General features: G+C 39.3%; 1 protein-coding gene across 1 annotated transcript; it reads left to right on the top strand.

Moving 5' to 3' along the window:
• The first annotated feature begins 5,622 nt into the window (after positions 1-5,622).
• LOC146467590 (uncharacterized) lies at positions 5,623-16,744 on the top strand. The gene is made up of 5 exons (XM_085125625.1): positions 5,623-6,307; positions 7,517-7,611; positions 13,021-13,177; positions 15,941-16,004; positions 16,458-16,744. The coding sequence occupies exons 1-5, from the start codon at positions 5,705-5,707 to the stop codon at positions 16,742-16,744; spliced, it is 1,206 nt and encodes a 401-aa protein (XP_084981751.1). The 5' UTR covers positions 5,623-5,704.
• Positions 16,745-23,217: the final 6,473 nt, after the last annotated feature.

Genomic DNA, 23,217 nt, shown 5'->3' on the forward strand with positions numbered 1-23,217 from the left:
GAAAATTACTTTCCGAAGAGCTAATATTGAAGGAAAATGCATCCCACCTCAGAAATGATGTCAAAATGCAGGAAATGGCACTTGAGAGAACCGAAATTTGCAAAATTCCATGGTGGGGGGGGGGGGGGGAGCATGCCCCCAGACCCCCCTTATCGGCGCACGTGTTAGCGCCTCCAGCGCTAAAAAATACCTCCCAAAACATAAAAGAAGAACCCCCCTCGACAGAATCCACCCTACGGGCCTGATGATTATGGGAAAAAAAAATGGGGACTGAAGCCGACCTCATCAAGCAAAGCTGTTGGGCCGAAGCAGAAGCGGTTGTGGAGGGTAAAATTATCAGCGCTACGGAATTATCGGGGAACCACCGTAGCCGCATGTATTGTCTCAGTCAATACGAAAATTCTTGCTGCTCTTCAGTCGAAAAGCCGGCGAATAAATCTTTTCAAGCGAAATTTTGTTGAGAATAGGGAAGTTTCGAAATTGCTTAGGGACTGGTCATAAAGTACAGGGGGGGGGTGGGCTGGAAAAAAAGGGGGGTGGGTCACTGTTTTCATGCATGTAAAAAGGGGTGGGCTAGCAAAAACCATGCATCATTAAAGGGGTGGGGCACATAATATTTTTGCACATGTTTTGCATCAAATGGTGCCTTTTGCCAGTAAAACTGTGAAATGTATTAACAGTAAAAGCACAAATTATAATTGTGTAGTTTCAGAAAATATCCATCCCCCATCACAGAGGGAATTTATAAAAGGACGCCCTACCGCCAGGAACTTCCAAGTTTCTTTCATACAATCTCTGTAATTTTGTTCTTTCTCTTACCACCATCCCCTCCAGAATCTTGAATTCCCTCCATGGGTGGGGTAAGGATATTTTCTGGAACTACACATTCTATCAAGAAAAGGGCAAGTTCACTCGCATCCATTAAAATGAACAACTATGATTCCATGTGGTTATTAATGATACATATTAGATGCACATTATCTTCTCAAAATCATTTCAGGTATTTCAACAAAAATAGATCTCATGCAATGATAAACTTCAAAAACAAGACTTTGTGCATGTGTGCTCCTTCCTCTATCATACTTGTCCTCTAATTTGTCTAGTTTTATGTATAGTCTTACCTTTATTTACTAGGGGTGGGTCATTTCATTTTTTACCTGAAAAATATGGGTGGGCCATGCATTATTCTGCAAAAATATGAGGGTGGGTCACACAAAACTAGCCTTCGTAAAAATGAATTTTTCCAGCCCACCCCCCCCGGTACTTTATGACCAGGCCCCAGTTGTTCAAAGGCCGGATAACTTTATCCGCTGGATAAGGTACTATTCGGGGTCTAAAATTTACTTCACGTTAAACGTTGTCCAAGGTTTTCGTACACTCCTAAACTAGGCTGTGGTTAGAGTGTGCATATTTGCTTGTACACGATGAAATACCGAAATCTTTGTACAGATTGAAACTGTCCGATAGTGACTTATCCACCGGATAAAGTTATCCGGCCTTTGAACAACTGGGGCCAGTCCCTTATCCGGAAAGTTCGGGTGAACATTCGCTCTTGAATAAACGTCCCAAATTGTTAATGCTGCAAATAGGAAACAAGTATCCGTTTGACGCTTGAAAGAAAACGTTTAAACAGAACCGTTTAAAAGAGCTGACTCCGTTTAACGCTTCGAAAATTACCGTAATACAGTAAGTCTTTGTGGAAACGCTACAAGCAAAAGCGGCGGCTTTCCCTTTACTAATTATCATATAGCGACGGGCGACGTGAGAAAAGATCAAGACATAGGACATGATTCTTAGCGTTATTTTTGGATGTTACTAAAACCAGGAACGGGGAACCGGGAACGGGGAACGGGGAACGGGAGTCTGGGAACGAGTGTACAGCGGTAATCCCTATAAGAATTCAAAATAGACAGTTCAGTCATTTATTTTTAGGTTTGCGGTTTGGGATCTAGCAGAACTTTTGCATGAACGCCGATCAAATTTCAATAATATTACAATTCAGCGCCTTTGAAATCTACAACTCTACCAGGAGCCCATTACCCCTGACTCTACATAAAAATGCAAAATAGAATAAATTAACTCCTCGGCCAAAGGTTATATAAAAAAGAGGGTTTAAACTCATTTAACGTTTTATAAAATATATTGATGTTAACTACTGTATTTACAGGTAAAACAAACTAACAAACACCAAACTGATTACCACGAGATGAAATTAAATCTATCTCGCTCCCCAATCTGTGTCACGAGCAAATTGGCTACAAACAGATATTTACATCCGTTGATTTAAAATAAGTTATATTCTAAAATATCTTACTTAACGATGTGCCAGATTCCCCGGTTAACTTGCTGAAGAAAGAGAAAATGTCAGAATAGCAGTACAACCTGGAACAATTAAAATTAATTTTATAAAGATGAGAAGCTTTATCAGCCTTCGATAGCCAATCGGAAGTAACTGTTCCCACTAAAAGCAAATATTGCATTGTTCTCTATACGCGCTGGAAAGTTGTAGATTTCAAAGGCGCTGAATTGTAATTTTATTGAACTTTGATCGGCGTTCGTGCGAAAGTGCTGCTAGATCCTAAAGATTTAAAACCGCAAACCTAAAAATCAACTGTCTTTTGTTAAAATACCAGAGCATTTGAGCCACTACCGGTCAGTTTTTTTTCTCGCTGGGTTTGGATTATTTTACTTTTGCTTAAATGAGAAAAGTGTGTCTGCTTCATCCAAGCTCAGCTCGCTCATAAACGAGTAGAGATGAGAGTAATTGCTATATGTTTTGACTGACGAGGAATCAATGTAGTCAATTATACCTGGGAAAGATTTGCAGCTATGTAAACGTCTGTGTAGCGAGAAGCTGAAAGGTGTAAAATTTCGAGTTCTATGCTTCCCGTAGGGTGACAGTTTTTCGTGGAACATTAAAAAAAAAAAAAAAACAACAACAACTGTATATCCTTCACTGAGTTACTTACCTAGGCCTTCAAACTGACAAAGTATGAGCGAAATCGATTTTTTGACCGTGACCACGATTTCTCTGATTCTTACTGACAATCACTTTTAATTCCTGTTATGAAGTGACTTAACTATGAATATCTGCCAAAAAAATCTAAGATAAACGTTAAAGGCGCTCTTTACGTTGCATTAAATAGCCTATTTTGAATTCTTTTAAGGATCACCGCTGTACACTCGTTCCCAGACTCCCGTTTCCCGTTCCCCGTTCCCGGTCTTAGTAACATCCGTTATTTTTCAACTGCTTTTTTGTTTTGTTTCCGCTTGCCGAGACTTATAAGTTTTACGCACTCGAACACAAGTGATCTGATAATGTTCAGCCGCAAATATAAAAAGGAAGCTCATGAAGCACGATTCACGGACTCGCGAATTGAAACATTAACAAGCGCGTCTCCAAATATTCGCTTCGCTGGAAGATTTTAAGACCTTTACCTATTATAAAGTGTAGCTTAAAGTTTTTGTCTTCTTTTATGTCACTGTCGTACTTGAACAAACGTAAGTTCTTCCACTAAATACAGGACATTCGAAGAGCGAGAACGTGAGCGATTCAAGACTATAGAAGGACCGTTCGCGCAAATATCGCAACGGGTGGTTACACCGGCAGCAATATGCTGTCAATCAAAGTAAGATTTAACTTCCGGTGGAAATCGCTTACGTTCCAATTTCTCGGCAAATACTCACTCTTTTTCGAAAATTCTTTTTTGGTAGTAAGAACTTACTGGGAAGTTTATTTTTATCTAAAAAAAAAAAAAAAAAAAAAAAAATGAAAATCCAAAAATTTTCCGTCTAAAGGTACACGGTAACTTTAATGAGAGAAAACAGGTGATTACGAAACGCTCCTGAAACTTTTCATTTTCAATTTTCTATGTTCTGGCGTCGACTAATGGCCCAAAAATTAATCTACCCCATGCCGCTCATGATCACAAACGTCTATTGCAATATAAGTGCAACACCAGAGGGTATAAAAGACACATATAATGCTTCTTTGTTTTTCCGTTTAACCCCAAGGTGACGAACAACAGCCAGAGCGGGCAACAACTTAATTACATGTGATCTGAAATGGAAGTCAGTTGAACTGAAGAACCTGGTAACTTTCCGGCTTTAGAACTGTTTCAAAAAGCCGTTTCTTATGAGAACTAAAGATTTTATTTTTGGCACTGACTATTGTTAACGTTAGAAACAACGTTAATTAAGCATCAAAGACGTTTCGGCCAAACAACTTCGGCCTTCATCGGTTATTTTTAAAAGCCAACTGAATCACGGCTTTGTAACGGTTCACAGTTCTGCGCGTGCTACGCCAGCAAAACGCAACGAACGGCAGCCGCGCATGTTTACATGAGGGTTTTGTAGACATCCGGGATAGCAATATGTTCGTTTCCCGCGTGGTTGTCACTTTGCCGTTAATTACCTCACGTTTTGTTACAAAGATTGTATAGCTCTATACTGGTGATGCATTAATAATTTAGTGTAAGTTTACATTTTGTTGAAATAATTATTTACCTTTTGACTGGGGAGAAAAAATTGCATAGCATCATAAAGTTTTGAGCTAACTTCTAATAACGTTTATATAAAAATAAACATTTTTAAAACCATTTTTAATTTTTATTACACTGTAGCAGTAAACTGTGGCCGGTTTGTTACAAGCTAATAGCTCAAATAACCGTTTGTGCCGCCCCCCCCCCCCCCCCCATCCCTCCCCACCTATCCTAGTTTTGTCATATTTACAACTTTTGGGACACTTGATTAGTTGTCTTAGAGAAAAGAAAAGACCATTGGCATTGATAAGGTCCTTTCTCAATAGAATGATTTCAAAAAAATACTTCAATCGACCAAAAATTAGAAAAGAAGGTTTTTGCGATGGCAGTATTGGAGGTACTGGTAAAATATAGGAAATATAAATACATTAGAATGAAATCCTTTTTTTTTTTTTTCGTACCTTCAATACAGGTGGCCGTGAAAACCCTCTCTGATTATACAAAAAAAGCTAAAAGCGCGCGCCGGGATAATTCGCAAAAAATTGACTTGACCTCCGAGAGAATTGTATGAAATTCATTACCAGCTCTCTCCAGTCCTGCAAATTGTTGTCATGACGGAAAAGATTAAGTTTTTTGGCGCTCATCAACGTCTCTCCACAGAATTACCTATCACCTTCTACAGTTTTTTTCCCTTCACGTTTGACAGAAATTGCTCGAGCCCGGAGGCTAGACGACGGCGCTTTTAAAGATTTGAATAAATTTGGTAGAAATAAGAAACGCGGTTTGTACTTGGGTGGATGGGCCAACGTTGGCTTTTCTTTTAGTTTAACATCTGGTTCACAAGTTCAGTGTAATTCGTGACTACAACGGTACGACTACACCTGAAAATGAAAGCAAATATCTTTTAGAAACTTTTGAAACACCTGCGTTACTATATATAATCTATGAATTTGACCAATCAGCTTACACAATGCATCGTAACGTAACCAAATTACAATTAGCGTGCCATGAGCGAATAGCTGTAAAGCAAATTAACTTGCGAACGACGTTTATGTGCCCTGCACCGGCTGTCTTTTGCGCTTAGCATTAGTAATTCAAGTTTGAATTATTTATTATTGTGAATGTCGATTAGCTAGTCTATTTATAATACTTTGAACTACCGCAGTCTGAGACTCAAGTTTTCAGGAGTACTTGAAAATCTCCTTCGGCGAAAAGGAACAAAAATGTTTACACAAACTTTCTTCTTTCTGCTAATTTTATTCTGCGCTTGCAGTTTTGCACAATTAGATTCGAACGAATTTTTAGATTTAATTCTGTCGGAACTTCCGATTTCGCCGGTCCGTCGGTCAAATCCGTGCCCAGAAAAGCTTGACGCCTCTTGGCTTTTAAGACCACCATTCGTGACGATGCCTAATCGCAGTGGAAGTCGTAATGGAAATGGTGTTCAAATAGGCGGCATTTTGCACGAAGTCTTAGATCTCTCCCTAAGAAGGTGTTGCGCCACACTAGACAAGACAGGAAACAAGACAGCTATCAAATACAAATTCCAAGCTGCAGATAACAGATCAATGTTGCATAAAGACATACTGTATGAAGAAACTGACCTTATTCTTCCGGTACAAAGCGATGACAAAGATAATTACAAAAGTTATCTTCCTTACCTAAAGATACTGGAGTCGCCTGGAATTGTTCTCATTCAGAGATCTGATTTCCAGTATCGGGGTAGCAAGATTTTTCTACTATGGAATGCAATCAGTAGTTGCTGGCCAATTGTTGTGTCAACCCTTTTGCTGTCCCTTATAGCGGGGATGTGTGTTTGGGCCATGGTAAGTGATTCTAATATGCCGAGTAACAACAAACTCACGCGAACACCTTTAGTTAACAGCATAATACGCATGCATAATAACCTAAGACGAAATCCACCTTTACGTTTTCGAACAGGTATTAACTAACGTGAATATTGATCCCAGTGGTCTTAATTTATCATATCTTTATTGCTGCATGTGTTAATCATCAAAGCAAAGCGGCCTTATGAGAACCGTTCGGTCATAATTTGCATACTTCTCAGTGATCTTGAAAATTTATTCTTTTCCTCGATTATTCTAGCTAGCCAAACAACAAGATATATATATCCGAAACATTATTAGAGACTTGAGAGACCTTTTTTTAAGCAGAAATAAAACAAAAACCTGACCTCGCCTTGTAAGGTTTAAGGAAGTACTATATTCATTTTTAATGTATATTTAATATTCTTTTCGACGCTGTCATTAAAATGCACCGTTAATAGGCCTTATCACCGTTTTCGATGCCATTTTGACGGGTAGGCAAACAGGCTTGAAATAACAGTGTTTGTATGGTAATCCGATGTCAAATAATTTTCATAAAACATCGCTTCTGAAAAATTCATGAATTGGAAACTTTTGGCACTGGAAAAAAGATTTTAAGAACAAAATTAGAGGGATATAGCTGTGATAGAAAGCGTCCAGTCGTGTTTTGAACTTTCCATACATTTGTCTGTATAGCGAACCAGCCGTGAGCTGCTACTAAAAATAGTTCGCGGGAAAAAATACAGGGAAATGTATGGAAAGTTCAAAACACGACTGGACGCTTTCTATCACAGCTACATCCCTCCAATTTTGTTACTAAAATCCTTTTTCTAGTGCCAAAAGTTTCCAATTCATGAATTTTTTAGAAGCGATGTTTTATGAAAATTATTTGACATCGGATTTCCATACAAACACTGTTATTTCAAGCCTGTTTGCCTACCCGTCAAAATGGCGTCGAAAACCGTGATAAGGCCTATAGAGGAAGAAGAGATACTTTTTAATGGAACCTGTCAAAATTGCAGTTTTATTTCATCTCGGTCTGTTAATTTTTTTTTTCAACGTCTATGAGAATAGCCTTAACCATGTAATTCTGTGAAACAAACCCCTTTTCAGATTTGATGAGCCCACAATAGCTAGACCATAAAATTAGAGTATGCATACTTTTTACATTTGTTCTGTGGTGTATTTATTATTTAAGTTGGAATTCAGGAAACCAAGGAAAATGCCCGGGAGTTCTGCAGCCCATTTTATCGCGGAGCTTTTGATGGCTTCTTTTGGGCCTTTGTTACCATGTCAACCGTTGGGTAAGCATATATGTTCTAAATAACATTAATAATAGGAGATTGTTTTCTTTTATTTGCAATATAAAGCACTGGACAGCTGCGGAAAATCGAGGTTTTTTAAGCCTAATATTAGCAAGATAGCAAGCCTCGGTAGGAACAGCAAAATTACAGGTATAGAATAAGACAGTTTCTATCAATTAATTTTACAGCTACAGTCTTTGTCCAAGTTTTAATTAAAAGAAAAAAAACTAGCTTGTGTACTTGAATTTCTCTGTATTTTAACTTTTCCTTTGTTTCAATTATTGCCTGTCTCCTGAGAAGAATTTGAGAGAGGGGTAGGTGGTAAGTAGTGTTAGTTCTCGGTATACGGAATCCCTAGAAGGCGACCAATAAGAGAGCTGTATTCAGCACAGGTGCGAAATGAACCAATCAGATTACAAGATATTTATACTGCATTCCAAAGTGATGATGTGTCCTTTTCTCGTACATGCATAATGAGATGTTTTAAATTTTATGTACATAATAATCTTAGATGCGTACCGCTTGTGACAATATTGACAATTCAGATTTAATAGGAAGTTGTTCCGTTGACTCTGTAACCCAGGTTCCCTTCCCGATCCCGATAATAATGTTTAATGTCGTAAAGAGAATTACCACTTGAGAACGAGGCAATGAAGGTGTAAACAAATAGAGCAGGGAAACTCAATCGTAACTGTCAAATAGATGTTGCCCAAGTTCTTTGGTTAGTTCGCACTACAAAGGACCATGCAAAAACAAAAGGAACCTATTGTCCTTTTTTTTTTTATCCTTGAGGTATAATGGTGAATAATATAAGTGAAATAAAAATACATATATTATGTAAAAGATTTTTTAATGTAGGTTGCAACTCATGTTCAAGGATGCATCAGCCCTAGCAACTGATAAACCATCTACGAACAGCGAGTATGGAACTATGTTTTCTATAACCGCTTGAATTTAGGAATGGAATTCTTCGTCTTAAGCACAAATCTTTTAACGTGACTTCAAATGGTGAAATGACCCGAAAAAATAAAGCAAAAAATCACGATTTTTTTTTTCTTACGAGAAAATAAAAGTCACGTGTGATGTTTACTCAATACAGCGAGCGGTAACAGAGATAACGATGACTAATTCTAATAGCGTGGAGGCGCGGTGGTGTTGTGGTAGGATCTGAGGGTCGTTGGTTCGAGGCCAGGTTGGTCTCTTCATTGCTGTGTTGTTTCATTTGACAAGAAACTTTGGTTACCGGCGACATACTGCTGGGAGTAACCCTGCGTTTACTAGCATCCCATCCAGGGGGGAGTAGTTGCTTCATGCTACAGAAGCTAGGCTAAGCTCCGGCCGTGTGGGCCACTTGGGCTTCGGTGAGGGTAAAAGGCGGCATGAGTTTGCGGAATGGCATGTGGCATGACCTGCGGCATGGCATAATTATGCGAAATACGATACTTGCAGAATGACTCAAAGAAATAAATTAACTAAGAAGTGCGTCTCTTTTTGGCGCCAATTTTAATATAAGAGTATTAAAGCATGCCACATACTTGAGGAAAGAGCTGAGCAAACAGCCTCGCGAGTGCAATCAGCTCAGCTTTTTCCTCAAGTGTGCGGATGAGTTTTCTTAAGAATTTCGCCTCGCGAGGCGAAATCTCAAATATCAAACATGATAGATATTTTCCTCACGGCCTCACGAGGCGAAAAACTCACGAAAACGCAACCGCACACATGATGGAAGAGCTGAGCTAATCGGCAAACTGCCTCGCGAGGCCAAGCAAGGCAATCAGTATTCTGCTGTTGCGAACTAAATAACAGCAGAATACAGTTTATGAAGTAGAATCCATATGAGAATTAGCCATGTGGAATTTTTCGTGTTGAGCCAATGACGTCACTTCCTGTAATTTGAGCCAAGCGGCCTTGTTAACTCCCGGAACAAGGCCAAGTTATGGCGGCCGTGAAATCTCGAATAAAAGGCTAAAAAGAAAATACTTCCAATCGCCGTAAAGGATTGAAATTTGGTAACCTGAGTAAGAAGGTCATATTCTACACGAAAATGCAAAAAGATGGAAAATGAAATTTTCGTCCCAGGGGCACTTTAACGGTTACATATTGTAACGAATAAAAAATTTGTAACAAACTCATGACAAGAATAGGTTCTTTTTTTCTCACCTTACATTATCGGCGAGATACGTACGCAAGTTGAACTTGTCAATTCCATGGAAGTCAAAAGGTGGACTTAAATTTACTCAGTCCCTTGACAACGAAAATTCATAGCTTTCGTTACCCTCACTCCTTCCTAACCAGCGATCGACATGATTTATCCCAGCCTTGTATTTTCTAATCCTCTTTCTGTCTCTTTCTAGTTGTTTTTAAATATTTAGCTTGGAGTCCACAACATCTAAAATTATAAAATTGGCGCGAAAACAGGACGCGCTCTTCATTTAATTTATTTCTTTAAGTCATTCCGCAAGTATCGTATTTCGCATAATTATGCCATGCCGCAGGTTATGCCACATACCATTCTGCAAACTCATGCCTCCTTTTACCCTCACAGCTTGGGCTTTTGTGCGACTTTACCATTTTAACTCGTGAATGCGCGCATGCGCAATAAACAAGTTATAGTGACTGTTGACTTGGTTGGTCGGTTTTGTCGTTAACTTTCGGGCGTGCGCATTGAATGAGTTTTAAATTCAATTAGTGGAAAAACCACGCGGACATTTATTGTTCACGGCGCATCAGGATTTTCTTATTCAATATGTAGAGAGCAATTTGACGATCATTTAGTGCAAGAATGGAGATTTTTCGTTAAATCTGAGCAAAGTTACAAGTTTTTTCAGTTTTTCAGAAAGTCCGGGGTCGTAAACTCAATTAGTGAAAAAAAAAAGGTGAAAATTTTTTTCTCGACGCATCAGAATTCTCTTATTCATTCTGTAGAGAATAATTGGACAATCATTTTAGTGTAAGAATGGAGATTTTTCGTTGAATCTGAGCAAAGTTATGGGTTTTTTCGGTTTTTTCCACAAAGTGCGGTTTCTTTTAAGAATTAAAAATAATTTAATTTAGAAATAATTTAATTAAAAATAATTTCATTCAAAAGTAATTGTCGGCATGGACTTTGAATAAACAAGACGCTTTTTAGAGCTTTTACCTTTAGCACTAGTGGCCTTATTTATTGTAGGCCTCTCCGATTTTTTAACCTATCCTCCCTTCGCGATTGAACTTCGTGCTTTGACTAACTGAATCGTTTTAGGCAGGAAGAATGCGTGATATTGCGTTGCGCAACTTGAAATTTTGCCACCAAAAAATATTTCCCCCCAGAAAATGTCTTCAGCTGAAACTAGGAGCTGAAAGAAGCACTCTTATTAACTGAAATGTTCACTGCTAATCATAACTTTTTGCATACATGAAAACTCGACATCTTTCATCATATTTTTCCTTCTCATACAAAAGTATTACATGTAGTAAACTAGTTTGCTAAAAAAAAAAAACTAGTTTTGCTGTCAGTTTTCACGCGAAAGCGGAACGTGCCATGTCACGCATCATTGACGTCGTAAACAAAATTATGCAAATTTCTGGTGAAATGAACACTTTAAGATCTTGTCAGCTTTCGTAGAGGTTTCAAAGGGAAAAATGTTTCATTTTCGAAATTTACAACTGGTAATTTATGGGCAAGCAAAAGGACGCAGTCGATAAATAATTCTTATTTGGCAAGAGCTTGTCATATTTCATTATTTTTACTTGAGGATTGCGTGGACTGAACTCCAAAGGAAAAATTTCACGCATTTATGTCGGGCATGAAATGTAATGCGCTACTTTGTTGAACAGATTTCCCTTTGTGAGATCGGCTTGCCCTACAGTAATTTTGTAATTTTAATTCCAAAAAAACTTCACTTGTCCATCGGGCAAGTGATGGTCAGAATCCACTAGCCCGATCGCAAAATCCAGTAGCCCCGGACTATTGGACACGAATTTGCCTTACGTAGCTGCACATGGCGTGCTTCTATGAACTTTGAATAAAAAAAACACGTGATTTTTTTTTTAATCGGCGCATCAGAATAATCTTATTCAATTTGTAGAGAATAGTTTGACAATCATTTTTATAGTACAAGAATGGTTATTTTTCGTTACATAATCGGCCAAAGATATAATTTCTTTTAGCTTTCAAGGAAGTTTACGTAACCGTCTAAATTTCAATTACTATGTGTCATCTGCATTCACAAGTTGGCTCACAGGAGGATTTCATTCTAATAGTTTTTCAAGCTTGAGTAGTGCTAATTGGCATTCTTAAGCCGCTGTCACACGGGGCAATTTTTCTTGCAACTTGTCTCGCAATCCGCGTTGAACCGTTGCGACACAAGTTGCACGGATCTTTGCGTAGTGTAAAATACCCTGAAACTAACGTGTCTCGAAACATTTTTGTTGCAGTCGATGATCGTTGCACGAAGTTGAACTGACCTCTACTGCAACGGTTGCGGCAACAAAAAGATTTCGAGACATGTTCATTTCAGGGCATGCATTGTAAACATTTTGTTAGGAATTACCAGCGGTAATATGGTTTTGAAATTACGCGGAGTTAACCCACGCATTTTTTTTTTTTTTTTTTTGAGATAATTAGTCCTTTCACACCACTGACAATTAATTCATAATAATATGTTTACAATGCCTTTGAGTAGATTTAAATCAGGATGGCTACACACAGCATATTTTATTATGCTGTGCATTAGCTTTAAACGTGGAAAGTTTTACACTAGAACGTCAATTAGCACTCACGCTAGAAGAGCTATTAAACTTTTTCAGTTATTTCTGTTGCCATCTGTGGTATTGAATAGAGACATCAGAAAAACAAAATCCATTTGAAATTCTTGATGCGCAACCCTTGAGCGTTACTATTGAGTTTTCCTGTTGTATTTGTCCAAGCTTTCACTGCTTCCTTTTATATGTGGTAATTCTCTTTTAAAACAGCTAGAAATATTATCACCGGGATCAGAAGGAAACCAACGACAAGACTATTACGGTGGATTGTAAGAATATTGAAAATGATGCATCGTTTAGTGAATGATACAGGCGTACTCGGAAAAAAAGGAAATCCGAGTGCTCCTTTCAGGAAGCGACCTAGTTCGATGCTCTACCACTGAGCTACAGGAGACTCGTGGGGGCTAATGCAATTAAACTAGATTCATGGGACCAACATACGTTCAAAATACCTCATTACATCATTATAGCTCATTATGCATGTACGGAGAAAACAATACGTCATCACTTTGGAACGCGATAAGTATGTACTCTGATTGGTTCATTTCAATCACGTGTGCTGAAAATGGCCTTCTGATTGGTAGTCTTCTAGAGTTTCCTTATATCAAGATCAGCCGGTGAATATACTACTTCACTTTTCTCAGTACAGAATTTGATTAATTTTTACAGATATGGTGACAAGACTCCAAAGTCCATAAAAGCACGGCTGTTCTCTGTCTTGTGGATAATGATCGGTATCACTCTTTGTTCTATACTAACAGCCACACTGTCCAGTGCTTTGACTAACGTCACAGTTGAGAGATACGATGTGCTTGCAGCAAAGAAGGTATGGTACTTACAAGGAAGATTTATTTTTTTGTTACTGCAATGCAGTAAGGATCGTTTACTGGAGCGAAGCAAGGAAATTGCGAGGCCCTCCAACTATATGTGCTTTATTTAAGCCGTTGTTTATGACAGATATCTTAAAATCACAGCCACCTTAGAAGCTCGATGTGCGTTTGGAAGTTTTACTGTGATAAAAGACCTTTGGAGAAAAATGAAAAGTGGTAAGTTTTGGGGTTTTTTTTTGACATTTTAACGAAACGATAAAATCGATTGGGTCTTAAGTTCAAAACGCCCTTATAGATTTTTGCTAAGGAGGCCCTTAAATAGTCTATGTTAAGTAGATTAAATCTTGAAAGTTTCGTTGGCAAGTGTGTGAGTACCAGATTTCGAGAGAATCGGCGTTATTTAAAATCAAAGATGTTTGAGTAACAAGGAGAAGAGGCATTGGTGGGCTCGGGGCCGCGATTGAAAGTTATTTCGTCAGTGGGAATGGAAGTTGAATATAGTCCAAGTTGGGGCACTTAAGTTATAGCCTCCCACGCAGACGTTCTTAGGGGTTCGTCACGCGTTCCTGCCCCACAACCGTCTGCTGAAACGAACAGCCACTTCCGTTCGTCGACTGCGGACCAATCAGGAGCCGTTTCCCAACTTGGGTAAACTCGTGTTTGATATTAAAAATATTACCCTAGACAGGATGGCGGACTTAAATGTGGTTTTTGGTCATGTGTGCCAAACGTTTGGTATTAGGGAGTTGAATGGATATCAAAGAGAAGTCATAGTGCAATTTGCGCAGAAGAAAACTGATGTGTTCGTAAACCTTCCAACTGGTTATGGAAAGTCACTTATTTAATATGAAGCTCTATCGTTTGTTTACAATTCAATTCTTGAAGCTGCTGGTCACTGATTGTTGATGTGGTTTCGCCACTTGTAAATCTTATGAAAGACCAGGTAGACAAATTGGCAAATCTTGGGAATTCTTGCCGCTTCTCTCAATGAAATCACTGAAGAAAATGCAGGGTGTTGTGGAAGGAAAAATTTCAATCGTATAAACTATATGCACGTCCGGAAGCGAAAATATCTCCACGGGTGATGATTTCCGTTGTTTCGCAGTATGTGATTGGCTTTACTTGTCATAATGAGTCAATGCTGATTGGTCTGTTCAGACAAAGGCAATGTGCCGACGAACGGAGGTGGCTGTTCGTTTCAGCAGACGTTCGTGGAGCAGGAACGCGTGACGAACCCCTACTGAGAACGTCTGCGTGGGAGGCTAGGGCGGTTAGAAACGCTGAAGATAGCATGAGCAAATTTGATCCGCGCGCTCTGACATGTGTCTGTTTGTGTAAAATATCTAAGTGGCCAAGTTTCTTCAATGAGAATAAACAAAAAAAATGCTTCTCTAATGAAAAAATTATTCAGATTAATTTTTTTATCCAAAAAGTGAACGCGTACAATTTTCGCTTCGAGGCGATAAGAACACAATTAATTTGAAAGAATTGCGTGTCAAATTTCCTTATTCTTTCGTCTTAGCGTTTAAAAATGTTTTTTTCTTTCCGAAAATGGCGTATTGGAGTATTGAAAATTTACGCGTGAACGACACAGCTCGCCATTTTAATTTAAATTTGATATTTTAGTGAGTGAGCATGCATGGGAAAGAACTCTTGAATATCGTTTCCTGTGGTGATGAATTGGCGAAATACCAAATTTTGATATTTGCAAACATCGTTGTCAAACCCAAAGCAGGAGATTCACTGAATAAAGATAGCGAGTCGAAAACTAACGCAAATGGGCCAAAACTCAGCCGGGTAAGGAAAGAAGTAGTATTGTTATCTTAGACGAAGAGGAGATTGAAAAGTTCCAGAGAAAGCAGGTCACGAAGAATACTGTCGAAGGAACTAAGTGTGCTGTTCGTCGCCTTTAAGCGTGGTACAACGATCGATATGGCAAGACACTGGAGTTTACAAGCATCAACGAAAACCAACGCTTCCGACCTGCTGAAGAACTTCTTTCTCGAAAAACATAGAAGAAAATGTTTGATTGACTGGAAGAACCGGAAAGGTGCTCTACAGCTGTCTACAACAGTACGGCCACAACTGTAAATACGACGAGCACCGAGCACCGGCAGTTGTTCTCCAATTATTTATTTGTTCCACTTAGAACTCTTGCAAGATTAACATTAGTTTCCCAAATAGCGAGTGACATCCCATTTCATGACAGTGTTAAAGAATTAATGCCTCTGTTAATGGAAAAAATGAAATTACAAGACTTAAAGCTTGGGACAATCATAGAAACGTGTGATTGTTTTGAAAGTTTGTTTTGAAGTTTTGAAAATTTAATCAACGCATAACCGCTATTTCAGATCTCTTAGAATTACACGTCTCTCTTAAAATGCATTGAAAAGTATTGTATAAACATATCATTCATGATAAGGATTTCCAGTAAAATCAGAGCACTGAAGTCCGAAAATTCAATAAATTCTGAGAGTTTGGAAAGCAATTTGAATATAGCGACGCCAGTCACAGTCAGTTTTGACCAGTCACAAGCTAGTATTTTGACAAAACATTTCAAATTTGATGCGTACGTGAGCAACCCAGCTCAGTGTCGCAATTTCAATTAAAATTTTTGAACCAATCACAGACCGCAAAGTGAGACTCGGCAATACCGCGTGATATTGACGTCTCTCGTGTAAGACAGAACTATAGAGGAATCGCAATACTCAATAACACATGGTTAAATTTTAAACCTCGGATGCCGTATTGTTTCGCAGATTGGCGTCGTAAGGGATAGTATCGCACTTCAGGAAGCAGTAAATCTTGGTGTTAACGCAACAGGTCAGTGTAGTGATGTGATCACTCCACTTATTTATTCTAGGGAAGTACTTCAACCAAAATTAAATACTGTTTATGTAAAAACATTGGCTGAGATCTAGTTAAGGACGTTTCCACGCATAGACGTGAATCAGCTATGTTCTGACATTTTGAGGTCGTTTTTACAATTAATAGCGTTTTTGAACCGAGGGAAAGTTAATTAATATTCGTTCGAGAACTCAGGGAATTCGAATTAATCGAGTTCGAGTTGGCTGATAGTAAATGACTGAAAAAAATGGGGTCAGGCAAAGCTGGAATCGGATTTTGTTCGAGTTAGTGGAGATTTCAAGTTAACCTATAGCTCGAGTCAGCGGGTTCTTTTTCCCAAATCGGATATAAACCTCTCTCCGACTCTGGCTCCCTGATTCAAGCAGCCTCTCACTCATCGTTTTAAACTTATTTTCTACCAATTTATAGTCTTTGAAGACCTAGACGAGGTCCACGATGCTTTAGTTGAAGAACAGTCAGTAGATGGAATTTTGGAGGAGATGTTTACTTCAATGGAATACCTGAAACGAAAGGAAAATCCAGGGATAGCCATTGTCCATTTGTTTGAACAGAAACACGGATATGGAGTTGCATTCAAAAAACACGTTTTTGAAGACAAGATTTGGAGTTGCATGAAGGAAGTCATTACATTTGTGAGAGATGATGACATTTACACTGTAACACGTAGGCATCAAATCAAAAGCAAGGTAAGATAACTTAAGGTTGTAAGTTGAATATAGACAGACTTCGCCTTGGGAAGAAACGACATACTCGGGAAAACAAAACCAACTGTTTCCCTCGGGACCATAGACATAACGTCCTTTACGGTCCGCAACGTAAAGTGATGACGTCATATGACGTATATGATTAACCAAATGGCGGCCATCTTGGATCCGCCATTTTTAATTTCTGGATCTTCTCAAACTACGTATACGTACCGGAAAACGCCGAAATCTGCCTGTCAAAACGTGGTTTCTAGGGTGTTATTGAATTCAACCAACTCTAAACGACCAAATCAAAAAGTTTCCCAGATAAATTTCTGAAATATTCTTGAACTTTCAGGGTTCAAAGTTGCCCCAGGCAGTATCCCGTACGCGGGGTCACCAGTTTTCATTGGAACTGTCACTGGCTTGTGTGGAGTCGCCCTTATGTTCTTTATCATTAACATGGCGCTGAAGTGCTTAAGTAAAGGGAACGTCCACCAGCAAAGTCATGACCTTGAAACAGGACGCCTACAAGGTGATTGCAGTTTATGGACCTTTCTCACGAGGGGCCTTGTTGAGTCTCAGATGAATAAAAAGCTTTGTTCAGTTGCTGCGAGGACTGCCTGGTTAAAAACAAAGCTTAATATTGCGACGCTTGGCAAAGGTCTATTGTAGTGGGAGACATGTACAGTTGAGGCGCTGCGTCGGTTAAACTACTTGGTTGAATTGATCCCCAGTCCACCGCTCTTGCCCAGCACAAATATCTTGTTCTTAAGAAGAGACCTTCAATGTTTCCTTACTAAGCTTTATTTGCGTGACATTATAATTAAAGCGAGTTGCTTGGGGGAACTCGTCATCATTTCTAAGATGGATCATGCAATGCCCTGGCATTGCGTCGTTGGGGAATAGGAACGTTCCAAGTCAGCATGCTACACACAGTTTCCTTCAATTACAACTTTAAATTATGTATATGTCCTATTTTTCTCAGGCGATATCCCTCATGGAAACAGCCTTGGCAATTCGGAGTGGCCGTGGGATGCTATGCTATAACTGAGCTAGCCAAAGGGCCATTTACACGACGCAAATAAAGAAAAGGCACAGATTAGAACGACAAATGATTCCAAGAATTCTCTTGGTTCTGGAAAAAGGAAAGATTTAACTTTAAGCAGCTAAATTGTCTTAAATTCAACAGCAGAGAAAAACGTACTCAGTCCAGTCAGTCTGTAGCTCGTCAGTGGTCAGCGAGAAAGCTATATATATGAGAACTATTGACTATTTAATGATTTTGTGTGCTTGTTTTTCTTTTCTGTACATAAGACATACCTTGTCAATCGCAAAGTAAACACAAGGTACAGTGGAATTTTCCCGGGAAATTTCTTAGTGTTCGCATTGGATTTTTTCGGCTACCCGAGTGCTATCTTGCGAAAATTCACTTTGAGCCTTTCATAGGTGTTTGTGAGACAGTAAAATTGATCCTTTGCACAGCTCATAGCACGTGTGATCTAGTTGAAGGATGACTGGCAGTACTTGTTACTAATGTTATAATATCTCTGAGTTAGTACGCGCGGTATGAGTGGTCAATTTTGCGACCGTGCAGTGCTAGTGGTCACTGTACGGCACGCTAAATTTGAAGTTTAACCTCGGAGATATAGTGTTTGAGGTTTAAATATACGCAACAGACTACGTGAAATAGAAAGACGTCGGGAAGTAAACAGCTCACCGGATTCAAGTCTTGCTTATATAACGTAAGTATTAGTAAGCTTACCTATTTTTGGCTGCCACTGATTTAAAGACTCAAATCTTCGGTATTGCTCAGAGTTCAACAGAAATAATTCTATTTTATAGGATAGTAAGGGTATACGTGTCGACTTTGAGGCGACATCTAGTCCACAGTTCTGTCACGTTTTACTCGTTTGCCAACAACTAATGTGTGTGATTCTCCCCGGAAAATTCCAAATATCAAACCACTTTGGCTTTTGAAGTTATTAGGTGGGCCCTTCAATCTGGCTAAGTTTCACTTTAATCGGTGAGATGGCATGTATCACCACTGCCTGGTCCTCTCATGGATCCGCTCTTAACTTGCAAGCCAATTTTAGCGAGGTTTTCGAAGTGCTCTCCTCAAACGATGGGCCAAATTTCATTCAAATTCGACTTGTAGTTTCCAACCTTTCCATTAACATAATACAGTGATGCACGTGATCCAGCCGCTAAGAGATAAACCGCTAAAAAACGGCGTTTGGGAGCGCTGAGACGCCTTGAAAACACAGTGAAACACACCGGGTAAGCTTTTTCAGACTTTATTATATTTTTTGTGGGAATATTGTTGTCTAAATTTCAATCTAATACTAAAGAAATAAAAAACGCGCCGAGTGCATTGTTGAGTTATATGAGCACGCGGGAATTTTTTAAGAACACGAGAGAAGTGCAGAGACAGCAGAGATGCACAAGCCGTTTCCACGTAGGTGAGTGCCTGTCTGCACTTTTCGAGTGTTCTTAAACATTCCCAAGTGTTTATATAACTCAACAATGCACGAGGAACAAGCTTTTATTTCTTTTATAAAATATTAACAATCGCAACTCCTCAGACAAGTGCGAATTTTAATGAACCAACATCAAGTTTCTCCTTACACGAGATAACGCGTAATTTAATGGCGCGCACTCTTGCCGATCACGACAGGGCACGCGACAGCGCAATCAAGTAAAAAGTCAAACTGTTTTAGTTTTTCCTCACGTCGTAAGCAAGTTCAAGAAGTTAACTCCAAGTCAAGTTTAAGTTTTAAGGTATTAAGTGACAAGTTGAAGTTAAATAAAAGTCTGGAAACATCAGTACAAGAGACTGTTCTTTGCGAATCGCTGGGATGGAGCGACAGCGCATTTTGTCTCTGAATTTCTCAGATTTTTCACAGGCAAAAAATCTGTCGTGTGCTCCGTGCCTATGTACAATTATAACGCATGCACCATACGTATGCTTCGTGCATTGTGGAGTTACACAGAACTCAGTTTGACCAATCACAGTGCTTGCTTGACCCTGGCTATTTTATAAAAACTCTTATATCACGCTTGCATGGTGGTTCAAGATGGCGGGACCGCATGCCAAAGTCCCATATCATCGTGCCTCCGAAGCTAAATAGGATTTCACGTGCTAATCATGTAATGTGACATCGTTTACTGACCTTCCACAATTTACTTGACTCTAAAGATCGACTCCCACTCAGGTTGTCGACACGCCAGTCAAATGTCACCTCAAACAGTCCTTCTCAGGACTACACTCACACGTATGATCAAAATTTACGTACTTATGGCATGACTCCTGGGTTCCAACCATTTACAAGAATAAATTAGTGGAATGAAAAACGTTAATTCGTTGATTCCGTGGGGATTAGGAGTGCCGATTTGGAAGATGAAACTGAAAGTGAAACGCACTGCACCTGAGCACAAAATTGAACTTCAAGACCGTGTCCTTTTTCCGGTTACGTATTGACTAGCCCTTTTTCAGATATATACTAGAAATACGTGACTCGCAAAACCTCGCGAAGCTGGGGCTGGGTAGAAAGCCCTCTTTACTCGTATTGTAGCATCAAATGAGGAGATTAAAAGGTTTCTGAACATAGCAACTATTTTTATGAGCATGGTCTTTTCGAGGTTCCACAGGCTAGTTTGCAGTTGAAAATCTATTTCTGACGCGACGAAATGAACAACGTGCGTGAAGCGCTGTCGTGTTCGATGAATTTATTTCCCACGGAAAATTATTTTACCGCGGCCACAAAACGTGTTATTTCTTCAATGTAATGTTTCACAAAAAAAGATATCTGGAAGAAAGGGAAAAGATTCTGGAGAGATAGTTCTGTATCCAGTGAATATTGATGAACATTGCAGTTGAAATTTGACCCGGCACGCAAGCTTTCCCGATGTATGCAAAATTTTGCTCCAGACGACGCCAGACAGTCTGACGACATTCATACTTTGTTTTTCACTGTTTCTAGGCAACAGTGCGGACACCTTCAACGAAATATAAAAATATATTTTTCGCTCGAATTCGCGCGGCTTAGCTCCGCTCGGGCCGGCTCGGCCCGACAAATTTATTAACCTCGCTACGCTCGGGCCTTCGGCCCTCGCTTCGCAAGGAATTACTATTCCCTTTTAGGACCGGGTGAGGGTAAAAGGAGGAAAGAGTTTGCGGAATGGTATGTGGAATGGCGTGCGGAATGGCATAATTATGCGAAATACGATTTACGTGGGAAATAAATTAACTGAAGAGCGCGTCATGTTTTCGCGCCAATTTTATAAGAGCAGCAGCTTTTTTGATGCTGCGGACTCTTGCTAAATATTAACAGCAATTCGAGGATTTGATCGTCTGATTGTTGATTTGGAAGAAGTGAGGGTAAAGAAAGCGATGAAAACTGTAAATAGTTTTCGCATTCAAGGTATTATGAGTAAATCCGTAGTAAATTAAATTTCATGTTTACTTTACTCCATGCGACTTCGGATGACAAAAATAACGTGGCAGCGTGAAGTCTTCTCAGGACAAAGATTGATCCTTTACCGAGGGCAAATAATAAACATTTTTTTTTTAACCCTCGATAAAAGATCAATTCTCATACCCTGTATGCTCGATGATTCATTCATTTATCATGAGCGGGAAAATGAACAACAACTTGACCAAAATGCATTTGTGATAAGAATAGTTTCACAACCTTTCACACAACCAGTGTCGATAATTAGACACCATGCTTGTCATCTGCTTTTTTTGCTCTAGGGCTTTTTCGCTTTTAAATCTCATTTTAAGTTGGGACGTCTGGCACTGAAAGACCTTAATTAAAGACGGATATGTTTAATTCGATAACGCGTAACTGAACTATAGCTACCTGAATCGCCGTATTAAATACTTAATAGCAAGGTAGCTAGCTCAGCAGCTCAACAGTGACTTGCGTACTCATCGCTCGACGAAAATGTAAGGTTAGAAAAAGTAGAACATTTTTTTCCATGAGTTGTACAAATTGTAACCGTCAAAGAGTCTGATAAAATGACCGAGTTTAAATTTAAAATTTCTCACATAACAGTTTTGGCCTTGGACTGATGTTATTTCTCCAGTCTGGTGTTGCTTTTTGTCTAGGCTACTCGCTGCCACGTTCTTCTTGTCAACTAGAAATTTAATTTATTCTTAGTTCCTTGAATGCAAAACCTCATCGATTTCTTCACTGTCACTTCCTAACCAGCGATCAGACATGTTCTATCCCAGGCGTATATTTTCTAATCCTCGATCTGTTGTTTGGTTGTTTAATAGTCCGCAACATCGAAAAAACTGCTGCTCTTATAAAATTGGCGCGAAAACAAGATGCACTCTTCAGTTAATTTATTCCCAGCGTAAATCATATTTCGCATAATTATGCCATTCCGCACGCCATTCCACATACCATTCCACAAACTCTTTCCTCCTTTTACCCTTACCGGCAAAGGACCTGCCCAGGCATTTGACTTTTGGAGCTAAAACTAGATAGGATTTCTAGTTTGTTGCACAGTCACTAGAAATAAAAGGGAAAAGTAAATATGTTGCTTGTAATATACATAGCCTGCGAACGCAGACGTATTTCCGGCTGTCGCTTCGTCTCGGTGAGGGTAAAAGGAGGAAAGAGTTTGTGGAATGGTATGTGGAATGGCGTGCGGAATGGCATAACTATGCGAAATACGATTTACGCGGGAAATAAATTAACTGAAGAGCGCGTCATGTTTTCGCGCCAATTTAATAAGAGCAGCATTTTTTTTGATGCTGCGGACTCTTGCTAAATATTAACAACAATTCGAGGATTTGATCGTCTGATTGTTGATTTGAAGAAGTGAGGGTAAAGAAAGCGATGAAAACTGTTTATAGTTTTCGCATTCAAGGAACTATGAGTAAATCCGAAGTAAATTAAATTTCATGTTCACTTTACTCCATGCGACTTCGGTTGACAAAAATAACGTGGCAGCGTGAAGTCTTCTCAGGACAAAGATTGATCCTTTACCGAGGGCAAATAATAAACCTTTTTTTCTTTTAAACCCTCGGTAAAAGATCAATTCCCATACCCTGTATGCTCGATGATTCATTTGTCATGAGCGGGAAAATGAACAACAACTTGACCAAAATGCATTTGTGATAAGAATAGTTTCACAACCTTTCAAACAACCAGTGTCGATAATTAGACACCATACTTGTCATCTGCTTTTTTTCAGGGTCCCAAAGGGGGGTCCCTGGAGCCCTGGAGCCCTGAAATTTCTGCTGTGGAGCCCGGAGCCCTATCATTTTACTGACTGGAGCCCTGATCCTTTTTTGGCTGTGGAGCCCGGAGCCCAGCATTTTCAAGTGTGATCATTCGAGTTCCCAGATTGCATTGATTCTTGATTAATGCCTTTTTGTGTTTGTTTGTGCGTGTTAACCGGCATAAAGAAACAGAATCTGAAGAGAGGACAGTACATAATACAAGTGTGACGGAAAGTTTTTCCACTTC

This window comes from Pavona decussata, unplaced genomic scaffold (genome assembly GCF_977016875.1).
Source record: "Pavona decussata unplaced genomic scaffold, jaPavDecu1.1 SCAFFOLD_134, whole genome shotgun sequence".
NCBI classification, from domain to species: Eukaryota; Metazoa; Cnidaria; class Anthozoa; order Scleractinia; family Agariciidae; genus Pavona; species Pavona decussata.

Bases quoted from the DNA above. Each gene is read 5' to 3' on its own strand.
- LOC146467590 (XM_085125625.1), top strand. From the start codon at position 5,705: ATGTTTACACAAACTTTCTTCTTTCTGCTAATTTTATTCTGCGCTTGC. The intron at 6,308-7,516 runs GTAAGTGATTCT...GTTGGAATTCAG, and splicing joins GGATGTGTGTTTGGGCCATG to GAAACCAAGGAAAATGCCCG. The intron at 13,178-15,940 runs GTATGGTACTTA...ATTGTTTCGCAG, and splicing joins ATGTGCTTGCAGCAAAGAAG to ATTGGCGTCGTAAGGGATAG.